Here is a 12,404-nt window from a genome sequence, read left to right as displayed (position 1 = left end):
GAACAGGCAGATCCACTGAAATATACAGCTGATGGGAGCAGAGGGCAAGACAGAAGAGGTCTGCTGTGCCATGTGGGTCAACTCCCTGGCCAGGGATTGAAGTCATGCTGCAGTGGCTGGCGATAGTTTGATAACCCTGAGACTTACTCCCTGTGCCTCCAGGGATACTCCCCCAATGTGATTATTTTTGTCTGGTGAAATCATGAGCCTTTTTAATTTTCTTAACTTTTCTTGAATTTTCCAAATCTTGTTGTTTTCCTGAATAAATTTTTATCACAAAATAAGTAAATTTATGTTATAGAACATGAAGTAAAATTAAAATATCCTATAATCTCGAGTATTTAAACTTCTAAACTTTTTCTTTATCTCATGATATATATGTGCGAGTATATCATATGTGTATAGATACATATGTGTATACATGCAAATGTATGCATGTTATATTGATTAGTGATAGGTTTAAATTGGCATCATAAATGACTCAAACTCAAATCTATTTGTTTTTAAATACAGGAATCTATGCAGGGAAGTTCTGACGAAACTGCCAACAGTGGTGAAGATGGAAGCAGTGGTCCTGGTAGCAGTAGTGGGCATAGTGATGGATCTAGCAATGAAGTGAATTCTAGCCATGCCAGCCAGTCTGCTGGGAGCCCTGGCAGTGAGGTACAGTCAGAGGACATTGCAGATATTGAAGCTCTTAAAGAGGAAGATGAAGATGATGATCATGGTCATAATCCTCCTAAAAGCAGTTGTGGTACAGATCTTCGGAACAGAAAGTTAGAAAGTCAAGCAGGCATTTGCTTAGGGGATTCTCAAGGCCCATCAGAAAGAAGTGGGACAAGCAATGGAACAGGAAAGGACCTGGTTTTTAACTCGGAGTCAATGCCGTCGGTAGATAATCGAATACGAATGCTAGATGCCTGTTCACACTCTGAAGACCCAGAACATGATATTTCAGGGGAAATGAATGCTGCTCATATAGCACAAGCATCTCAGGAATCTTGTATTACACGCACTGGGGACTTTCTTGGGGAGACTATTGGAAATGAATTGTTTAATTGTCGGCAGTTTATCGGTCCACAGCATCACCACCACCACCACCACCACCACCACCACCACCACCATGATGGGTAAGTCTACTTATAAATACATCATATTTCCATTAGGGAAGTAATTACAGTTTCTGTTTATTCTGGATCAGTTCTGTCCAGTAGGAATTTATGTAAACAAATGCATGCCACAAGTAAGTAATTTTTAATTTTCTGTAGGCACGTTTAAGAATGCAAGATGAGACAAGTGAGATTCATTTAAATTGTCTTAGTTAGAGCAAGTATATCTAAAATATCTTCTCCAATAGTATCAGTATAAAAATTAAGATTTCTCGGGCCTCCCCGGTGGCTCAGCGGTTGAGGGCTGGGTTGCGAAGCTGCCCGCAGCCTCAGCAGCGCCTGTTCGATCCCCGGCTGCTCCCCGGCCACCGGAGGAGGGTCCCACATGGCGTGCAGACCTCTCCTGCCGCCCGCTGCTCCCCTCAGCAGTGTACCTCGGTCCTTCTACCTGCTCTGCTCCCTGCTCTGGCTCTGGTGAATTCTCTCACCCTCCCGTGATTCTGACTGTACCCAGTGCTTGTATAAATAAACAAACAAACAAACAAACAAACAAACAAATAAATAAATAAATCTTTTAAAAAAAAGTTATGATTTCTCTCTTTGTACAAAGACATCAATAATTTTGAGTATATTTTAATGCTTAAAATACATCTCATTTTAGACCAGATATTTATTTATTAAGAACAGGGGATGATGTTTTATCTTTACTTTTTTTATTGAGGTAACATTGGTTTATAGTATAGCATATGATACAGGGGTATAGGCTCTCTCTTTTTAGGTGGTGTTACCATATTACACCCACCACCAAAATACCCAGTGGTTGTCCACCATAGTCTGTTATGCTTCTCTTCCCCTGCCAACACACACATATCAGTTCTAAGATTTCTAGTGTTTGTTATTGGTTTGGCTTATCTGACCTTTAGTTTTGTTTTTTTATAGTCCACATGTAAATGACACCATCCATAGACCAGATACTTATAACATGTGCAGTGTGACCACACGTGGCTAGTGACTATTATATTGGACAGCACAGAGGTAGATCATTAGCTTCTCGCTTAAAAGGAGATGGAGTGCTTGTGGAAACCTCCATTAAAGTGTGATCATGAGAAAGGAAATGTTACGCTACACATAATTTTAGGATTTAATATGGATAAGTCTGAGCATAAAAGCTTCCTGTGTTTGTAAAATATATAGTGTTTAATGATAAGTGACTCTGTCACTAGTGTTACAGTCTTAAGCATTGACTTAATTTTTCTTTCTTTGAATTTGCTTTTCTTTAAAATGGAAACAGCAGTACTTATCCCATGGTTTAGTATATTTCATGGGCTTATGTGATTGGCGTATAGTAAGAGCTCAGTAAGTGTCTGCTACTGTTTATTACTACTCTTATGACAAGTTGATGGTGAAATATGAATACATGATTTATTGGGATGAGTTTTCTTAAAATTAACAATTTGCTAGGCCTTTCCGATTCAGTTTGATTGTTTGGGAGACTATCCATACATATTATTTCCTTTGTCTTTTTTTTTTTTAAAGATTTATTTTTATTTATGCATATAAGAACTGGGGTACAGGCCAGAGGTGTGGGGGGTGAGAGGATTCACCAGAGACAGAGTGAGGAGCAGAACAGGCAGATTGACTGAAATACACTGCTGAAGGGAGTAGCGGGTAAGACAGGAAAGATCTGCTGCACCGTGTGGGTCACCTCCCTGGCTGGGGATAGAACTTGTGCTACAGTGGCCGTGGATAGCTTCATAGTGCTGCGTCTTAGCCCCTTGCACCACCAGTGAGGCCTCTCCTTTGTCTTAATTTTATTATCATCACTAATCCTTGTGAGTTTAAGGTAGTGTTTCTCAACTTTGTTAGTAATACCGTTAGGGCCAGATAATTCCTTGTTTTCAGATTTGCGGCAGTGTGAGTGCAACCCTGGAGCATTGTAGGATGTTTGTTAGCATCTTAGAGTCTGTCCTTAAATTCCAGCAGCAGTAAGTTGTGATAATCAGAAATGTCTCTCGACATTGGAAAATCCTCCCACACTCTCCTATGGGGGTGTCCAAAATTACCTCCAGTTGATAACCAATGGTTTATAGCCTAACATTATAGACAATAAGGTAACAGTAAGTTTACTAATCCTCCTTAAAACAATTCTCTTTCAAGTTGTTTTTGTGAGTTGTATTGATGGGTGATATATGTGGCAATATTGTAAAATTAATATATAGTTCTGACAATGTGCACTTCTTTTGTTTTTGTAAGCTCTCAACATTCCATATTGTTAAATAATTATAGCTTTGTTCTCAAGTGTTGTTATAACTTGCATATGTTTTGAGAGAGATTTTTAATTCACAAACTTTAAATTTGTGATAACTTTGGCTCTTTTTCATAACAGGCATATGGTTGATGATATGCTAAGCGCAGATGATGTTAGTTGCAGCAGCTCCCAGGTCAGTGCAAAATCAGAAAAAAATATGGCTGATTTTGATGGTGAAGAATCTGGGTGTGAAGAGGAACTAGTTCAAATTAATTCACATGCAGAGCTAACATCTCATCTCCAACAACATCTTCCCAATTTAGCATCTATTTACCATGAACATCTTAGTCAAGGTAAGGTTTTGTACTAGGTAAAATATATTACCTTCTTTAAAACAGAAATAATTTATATTACATTGTTAAAAGGAATCAACAGTTAATGTTGTGATACTTAAATGTTTTTGCCAAGTAATTTTCATATGGTAGTTTAATTTCTAAGGGAATGACTACTACAAATATGAATACTATGTTTCCATCAAGAGCTATGTAGCTAGGAAAGGAAATAGAATGATATCTATGGAAATTAAAGCTTTGTTTTTAGAAAATAAATGATTATTTTAGATTCTGTATTCAGAAATATTATTACCTAAAAATAGATTATATAGGACCATAATGTATGATTCCATTTACTTAAAATGTCAGTGAGTGAAAAATACAGAGACAGGATGTAGAATAGTGGTGGCCAAGGGTTGTATTGATGGGTGATATATGTGGTGGCCAAGGGTTAATGAAGATGGAGAGGGGAATAGGAAGGGCGACTGCTAAAGTGTAAGGTTTTTTTTAATGTGGGGTGATAAAAATGTTTTTAATCACTCTGATTCAAAAACAAGAGTACTGCCATTCTTTGAAGAATGGAGATTAAAGAGTAGAAGAACAAAGAGTAATGGGAGGGAAATGAAGAAGAAAATCAATTTTAGGATTGGCAAGTTAAAGGACTGTGAACTCTGTATCTTGAGATACGATACATACTATTTTAATACAATGAATTTTTTTTAAGATTTATTTTATTTATGCATACAAGAACTGGGGTGTAGGCCAGAGGTGTTGTGGGGGTAAGAGGATTCACCAGAGACTGTAGGGAGCAGAAAAGACAGATCTACTAAATACACTGCTGAGGGGAGCAGCAAGGGGGACAGGAGAGGTCTGCTGAGCCATGTGGATTAGCTTCTTGGCCGGAGTTTGAACTCATGCCCCACAGTGACTGGCAGTAGCTTGAAAGTGCTGAGACTTTAACCCCTGCACCACCAGGGAAGTCCAATACAATGAATTTTATTTATTTTTTAAAAGATTTATTTTTATTTATGCGTACAAGAACTGCGATACAGGCCAGAGGTGTGGTGGGGGGTGAGAGGATTCACCAGAGAGAGAGTGGGGAACAGAACAGGCAGATGACTGGAATACACAGCTGAGGGGAGCAGCGGGCAAGTCAGGAGAGGTGTGCTGCATCATGTGGGTAGCTCCCTGGCCAGGGTTCGAACTTGTGCTGCAGTGGCTGAGGATCACTTCATAGGTTGTGTCTTAACCCCTGTGCCACCAGGGAAGCCCCCCAATACAATGAATTTTTAAAAAGAAATGCCAAAACAAAACCAAAAAGGCAAGCCACTGACAAGGGAAAGATAATTACAAATCACATATTTATTTAATAAAGGGCTTGTACCAGGCATATAAGAACTGTTACAACTCAATTGTAAGACAGTTTGATTAAAAAGTGATAATTTCTTTCATCAGAGAAGGCACACTAAAGGCTAGTAAGCACATGAAAAATAGTCATTTCAGAACAGCACAGCTATTAAAATGATTAAAATTAAAAAGAATGATCATAGCAGTGTGTTGAGGAAGTTGTGGAGGAACAGCAACTGATACTCACACTGCTAGTGGAAATGTAAACTGGTACCACTGTGAAAAATACTTTGCAGTTTCTTCTAAGGTTAAGCATACATTGACCTTATGACCCAGCCATTGCATTCTGAAGTAGTTGCCCAAGAGAAAGAAAAGCATAGGTCCATAAGAATACTTGTCACACAGATGTTAATACCGTGGTATTCATTTTAGCCCCAAACTGGAAACTATCCAAATGTTCATTAACTGATGAATGTATATCAAAGTACAGTATTACGATATAATGGAATATTAATCTGTAATTTAAAGAAACACATTACCATAATGTGCTTCAACATGGATGAACCACAAACATTTTGCTAAGTGAACAAAGCTAGACATAAGCATATATATACTGTTTGGTTTCACTTACATGAAATTCTAGAAAAGAATAATTAATGGGGATGAAAAAAAACAGACTAAGAGAAATGAGATCAGAGATTAATTGTAATTTGGTAAGAGGGACTGTTCAGGGTGGTGAAAGTGTTTTAAAACCATTGTGATGGTTACATAATTCTCAATTTACTGAAATCATTATAGATACACAAGTCAGTGAAAATTTCACTGACTGTTAAAAAGACAAAAACAAAATTTTGTTCTTAACCAAATTAATGCAAATTTAGTTTGACATTTAAATTCTGATTTATAACAGAATCTTTGAATTTAATTGAATGTTTTAGGTAAATCATCTGCAGAAACAAGGTTTTTTTCCCTTAATGCAGGGATTTGAGACTATACAGAAAATCACTTAACAATATGTCCTTCATTTATAGAATTATATTAAATAAGTTGTTTTCTTTAAACTTAATTTGAGTTTCAAGTATTATGTGCGGTTCTTTTGACATGTGAGTTATATTTAATATTTAGTAGAAAAAATGAATAGACTTTGAAAAAATGGCTTATTTTACTTTAGTCTGATCAAACTTTAAATAATACTATTCTTTGCCATCCATAAAGCACTTCAACTGTTATGCTGATCTTATTGTTTTTAATTTTTTTTAATTTCATGATTAAGAGATTTATTGTCATTTTATTTTGGATTTATTAATTTTATGAATACTGTAATTCACAATTTCAGTCAGCTGCATTCCTCTATAGCTTGTTATATTTTACTCCTTCAGGACCTGCAGTTCATAAACATCAATTCAACAGTAATGCTGTGACAGACATTAATTTGGATAATGTTTGCAAGAAAGGAAACACTTTATTGTGGGATATAGTCCAAGATGATGATGCAGTAAGTTTTCAATAGACCAAAAAGGCTACAAAATTATATAGCAGAATACAATCAGGATAAACAGTAACATTGTGTTTACATTTTTATAGGTTAATCTTTCTGAAGGATTAATAAATGAAGCAGAGAAGCTTCTCTGTTCCTTAGTATGTTGGTTTACGGATAGACAGATTCGAATGAGATTCATTGAAGGTTGCCTTGAAAATTTAGGAAACAACAGGTAAAGAGGAATTAAAATTTTTTTATGTAATAGTTGAAGTTCATTTTGTGTGTTCTATTAACTGGTGGATTTGTAGTACTTCAAGTATTTAATATACTATTATCAATCTTTTTTTCTTAATTAGGGTTTTCATGTTAGGATTAAAAATTATTCCCTCATAGGATTCATTTTTTATCACTCATTTTTTCTTTCTTTAGTGCTCTTGATTAGACCTCATCTAACAGAATCAAGGAAATAATAGTACTTACTCTCTTCATGACTCTGGGAACACAGTAGTGATTACTGCTTTCAAATCACACTTAATGTTCTTGAACCCTGTCATATTACGTACAGAGGAAACTAAATGAGATTAAACATCTGATACTTGCATTCTTCTTGGCCAGGGTGGATCTTTTGTGTCTTGGTTTCTGTGGTACATAAAGAGTTTGGCTAGTGTTTTTTTGCCACTTGAATTCTGCCATATATTTGTATAGTTTGTTTCATTGGGTGTCAAATGATTACCAGAAATTTCTTCATTTACATTTTTGTTCCATTGGTACAATCGCTGCTTTCCTTTGTCTCATACTGCGTTATGATGTTCCATCATTTGATGTAGTAGAAACATGATTCTGGTGTACTTGTTGAGAATTCAGTTGTTAATAAAATGTTTTCAATTTTTATATGTCCAGGCCTGATGTAAATGTTTAAGTCTTGACTATTTAAAGAAATATTTTTTCATTAATTAAATTAGAAAAAGTTTGTATAATAGCTTATTTCCTGCTTTTGATTCTTTGAGAGGGCTATGATTTGAATAGTCACAATAGAACAACTGCTTGCTCATGCAGGCATAAAAAACTTAGTGGATCACAAATAGGGAAGGAAGAAGTTAAACTATCACTGTTTGCAGATGATATGATAATATACATAGAGAACCCCAAAAACTCCACAGAAAAACTAATCAGTTTAGTAAAGTGGCAGGATACAAAATCAACACGCAAAAATCAGTAGCTTCCTATACACAAACAGTAGATCTGAAGAAGAAGAAATCAAAAAAACCCATCCCTTTTATTATTGAAACAAAAAAAATCAAATAGTTGGGAATAAACCTAACAAAAGAGGTAGAGGACTTATACAAAGAAAACTGTAAAACACTGTTAAAAGAAATAGAAGAAGACACAAAGAAATGGAAAAGACATCCCCTGCTCATGGATCGCAAGAATTAACATTATCAAAATGGCCATCCTACCAAAAGCAATTTACAGATACAGTGGTATTCCAATAAAAATTTCAATGACAGGGCCTCCCCAGTGGCGCAGCGGTTGAGTGCTGGGTTGAGAAGCTGCCCGCAGCCTCTGCAGCACCAGTTGGATCCCTGGCCACTGGGCGAGGGTCCCACATGGTGCACAGACCTCTCCTGCTGTCCGCTGCTCCCCTCAGCAGTGTACTTCGGTCCTTCTGCCTGTTCTGTTACCTGCTCTGGCTCTGGTGAATTCTCTCACCCTCCTGCGATTCTGAGTGTACCCAGTGCTTGTATTAATAAATAAATAAATCTTTAAAAATTTTTTTCAATGACATTCTTCAAAGAAATAGAATAATTATTGATGAAATTCATATGGAATCACTAAAAACCCTGAAGAGCCAAAGCTCTCCTAAAAAAAAAAAAGGGGGGGGGGGAATGGAGGCATCAAACTCCCAGATTTAAAACTATACTACAAAGCCATAATCATCAAAACTGCATGGTATTGGAACAAGAACAGACACACAGACCAATGGAATCGAATAGAAAATCCAGAAATAAACCCACAGATTTATGGTAAACTAATCTTTGACAAAGGAGCAAAGCTATGCATTGGAGCAAAGAAAGTTTGTTCAATAAATGGTGTTGGGAAAACTGGGTCTCTACATGCAAAAGAATGAAGCTTGACTACTACCTCACACCATGCACAAAAACCAACTCAGAGTGGATTAAAAAACTAGACATAAGACCTGAAACCATTAAATACATAGAAGGAAATATAGGCGAACTTCATGACATGCACCTCAAAGACATCTTTACAGACACATCACCCAAAGCAGTGATAGTGAAGGCAAAGATCAACAGCTGGGACTACATCAAATTAAAGAGCTTCTGCACAGCAAAAGAGACAATAACCAAAACAAAGAGAAACCCCACCGACTGGGAGAACATTTTTGCACACAACACTAATGATAAAGGACTGATCACAAAAATCTACAAAGAGCTGATGAGATGAGACTCAACAAAAACAAGGAAAATAATCCAGTCAAAAAATGGGCAGAAGAGCTAAAAAGAAACTTCTCCAAAGAGGAAATGCAAATGGCCACAAGGCATATGAAAAAATGTTCAACATCACTTGTAATCAGGGAAATGCAAATCAAACCTACAATGAGATACCATCTTACACCAGTGAGAATGGCACATATCAAAAAAACTAGCAACAACAAATGTTGGCGAGGATGTGGAGAAAAAGGAACTCTCCTGCACTGTTGGTGGGAGTGCAAACTGGTCCAACCACTATGGAAAGCTGTGTGGAGATTCCTCAGTTTGCTAAAGATGGAGCTTCCATATGATCCAGCAATTCCACTTTTACGTATTTACCCAAAGGACACAGAAACAGATTCCAAAGGGCACCTGCACCCCTATGTTTATAGCAGCACTATTTACAATAGCTAAGCTATGGAAACAACCCAAATGCCCAAAAATAGATGGCTGGATCAAGAAGATGTGGTATATATACACAATGGAATATTACTCAGCATTCAAAAAAGATAAACTCATGCAATTGGCAGCAACATGGATGGAGCTGGGAGGGATCATGCTCAGCGAAATAAGCCAGAAAGTAAAAGAAAAATACTGGATGGTCTCACTCACAGCAGGAATTTAGAAAACCTAAATAAGGGACCAGGGAATAGACTAATTGCAATAAAGTAAAAATCAAAATCAACAAGCAACTGTAGACCAGAGACCCACTACAGTGGGGGGCAGGGGGAGGAGAGAGGGATTAGGGTCAGAAAAAGGGGGTGGGAATTGTATGGGGAATACAACCAAAATGAAAATGCATATATTATGCAAAAATGAGAAATGATGTAAGAATTATATAAAATAAAATAATTTATAAAAAAAACTTAGTGGATCAGTTGTCTTTCTGGCATATATTCTTTAAAAAATGTTTTTAATGACTTGATAATTTCATCATTCACACAGGTATTAAAGCAGTTAATTTTAAAATCTTGATTTTTAAGTGAGAAACCACAGCACCATTTTTTAAAGTAATTGTATCAATTTATATTCCCCATAAGTGTGTCTGCATATCCCACGACCCACCAGTCCAACTTTTGTGTGAGAAATATAGGTAGTCACCAAAAGACACTTTCAGGATTGTTCATAACAGTACCATTCACAATAACTAAATGATGTTTGTATAGTTTTCCAAATGCCAAAAAGAGCAGAATGGAAAGTTAAAATTGTGAAATATTGGTTGAATGAAATACTAACTAGCAATGACAAATTATTTCCAACTGCATGGAATAATGTGGATGAGTCTCACAAGCATAATGGTGAATAAATGAATCTATACATAAGAGAGTTTATCTCTGACTCCATTTCTATGAAATTTCATAACAGGAAAACTGTTGTATCTAGTAGTGAGGATAGTGGTTACCTTTGGGCTGCTAATGCTTGGCAGAGACAGAATAATGGTTCCCGGTATACTTGTAATGATTCTATTTCTTTTTAAAAAAATTTTTTTATTTATGCATACAAGAACTGGGGTATAGACAAGAGGTGCGGGGTGAGGGTGAGAGGATTCACTAGAGACAGAATGGGGAGCAGAACAGGTAGATCTACTGAAAATACACTGCTGAGGGGAGCAGTAGGTAAGACAGAAGAGGTCTGATGCGCCATGTGGGTTATCTCCCTGGCAAGGGATTGAACTCAGGCAGTGGTTGGCAATAGTGCTGAGACTAACCCCTGTGCCACTAGGGAGTCCCCCTGATTTATTTCTTGATGTGGATGCTGGTTGCCTGGGTATGTTCACCTCCTAATATTTTGAATTGTCACTTAGATTTATACACATTTTTGTGTGTATGTTATACTTCAATGAAAAGAAAGTAAACTGTAAAGATTATGTAACCTTTAAGAGTCTTGTTTTCAAAGATCCTATGATAAGGGCATACACTCACAGGCTATCTGTTAAAAAGATTGCAAATAATAATGTGAGACTGTTAAACATATTTGGGGGAAGGCTGAGTTACATTTTTCTTATTTATGCTCTTCTGTTTTCCAGCTTTTCCAAAATCATATCTGTAAGGGAATTTAAAGGGAGAAAAGGAAAAATGGATGTAAAATGGAAAATTATCAATATGGAATATTTTATTAAACTTTCATTTGTCCACCCCTAAAACACTTGAAGTATTTTTCACTCGTCCAAAGCAATTCTTTTGTTCTCATCAGTTACTTAGTGATTTATTGAATATCTAGTATATATAACTAGTATGTGTATTGTTAGGTATAACCTCACACTTCTCAGAGGATTGGTATATCATGAAGGTCTTACTGTTGATGACATTAATCATATGTGGTGATACTTAGACTATATTGGCATTTTTTCAGCCTCTGAAAATCCAAGACACCAAGTATATACCAACTGAACTTACTGGAGTTAAACAAATTAAAAATAAATCATTTTTGAACATACGTTAAACATCATTAGTCCAGGTTTCCAGATAGCCCAGTGGTTTTCAAAGGCAGTAACAGTTTCCTCTCAGACATTTAAAGTTTCTGCAGGTATTTTTGGTTGTCACTTTGAGTTGGGTTAGAGGTGTTACTACAGGCCATGGATGCTACTTATCTTGCCTCAAGTACAGAGGGTAGCTTTCCATAACAAAGAATTACCTAGCACAAAATGTCAGTGTGACTTGAGTTGTAGAAATCCTGTTGTAGAAATCCTGTCTGAACATCAGAATTCTTTATCCAAACCTATGCCTCTGAATTTACTGTAACACTAGGAGAGGAATGTTGCAGAAGGGTATAATATTAATGGGAAAGTTCTTCCTTAACTAGAAAGACATATGGATCATTGCCACACATTACTTATTTATTATCATTTTCCTCATTTTTGCCAAAAATGAAGGTCTACTTATGGAGGTTTTACGGCTTTTAAATTTTTTTCCTCTATCTTTTTCATTTTCTTCCCATTGTTTATTGACTTGTTAGCATTTTTTGGTTTGTTTTGCCCTTGTGGTCATATTCTAATTTCTTTTATAAAATGAATTTAGCTTATGTAAATTCATTTTATAAAACAGTATATATCTGTTCATATAAAATGAACAATAACATGGGGCTTACTACTCAGGAAGCTAAGAGATCAGAGAAAGAAAGTTAAAAAGTCTTCTATAAATCATCCATAATCCTACCATTTATACAGATACACTGTAAAGACTTTTTAAAAAAGCATTCTTAGTCTCTGTGTGATGTGCAACATGTGCCTTTTGCACATTAGGTTTAGGCAGATTGTTTTAATAACATTCTAATAACATTATATAAACACCTAGCAGTTTGGTTTGCAGAATTCTGTCAAAGTGAGAGCATGAGGCAGACAGTAAAGGACATTATTTTCAATTTGTTACCAAGGATGAGTGAGTACCTCCTTTGGTATTT

General features: G+C 36.2%; 1 protein-coding gene across 1 annotated transcript in view; it reads left to right on the top strand.

Annotated features, from left to right (window-relative positions):
- USP34 (ubiquitin specific peptidase 34) overlaps positions 1–12,404 on the top strand; it is a 229,928-nt gene that overhangs the window by 93,322 nt on the left and 124,202 nt on the right. The window contains 4 exon segments of the mRNA XM_037527455.2: positions 514–1,130; positions 3,496–3,710; positions 6,416–6,531; positions 6,621–6,748. Of these exon segments, the coding sequence (XP_037383352.1) occupies positions 514–1,130; positions 3,496–3,710; positions 6,416–6,531; positions 6,621–6,748 (1,076 nt within the window).

The sequence above is a fragment of the Talpa occidentalis genome, unplaced genomic scaffold (assembly GCF_014898055.3).
Source record: "Talpa occidentalis isolate TD23 unplaced genomic scaffold, MPIMG_talOcc4v2.1 talOcc4.5, whole genome shotgun sequence".
Taxonomy (NCBI): Eukaryota; Metazoa; Chordata; class Mammalia; order Eulipotyphla; family Talpidae; genus Talpa; species Talpa occidentalis.
This window is presented reverse-complemented; position numbering and strand designations above follow the sequence as displayed.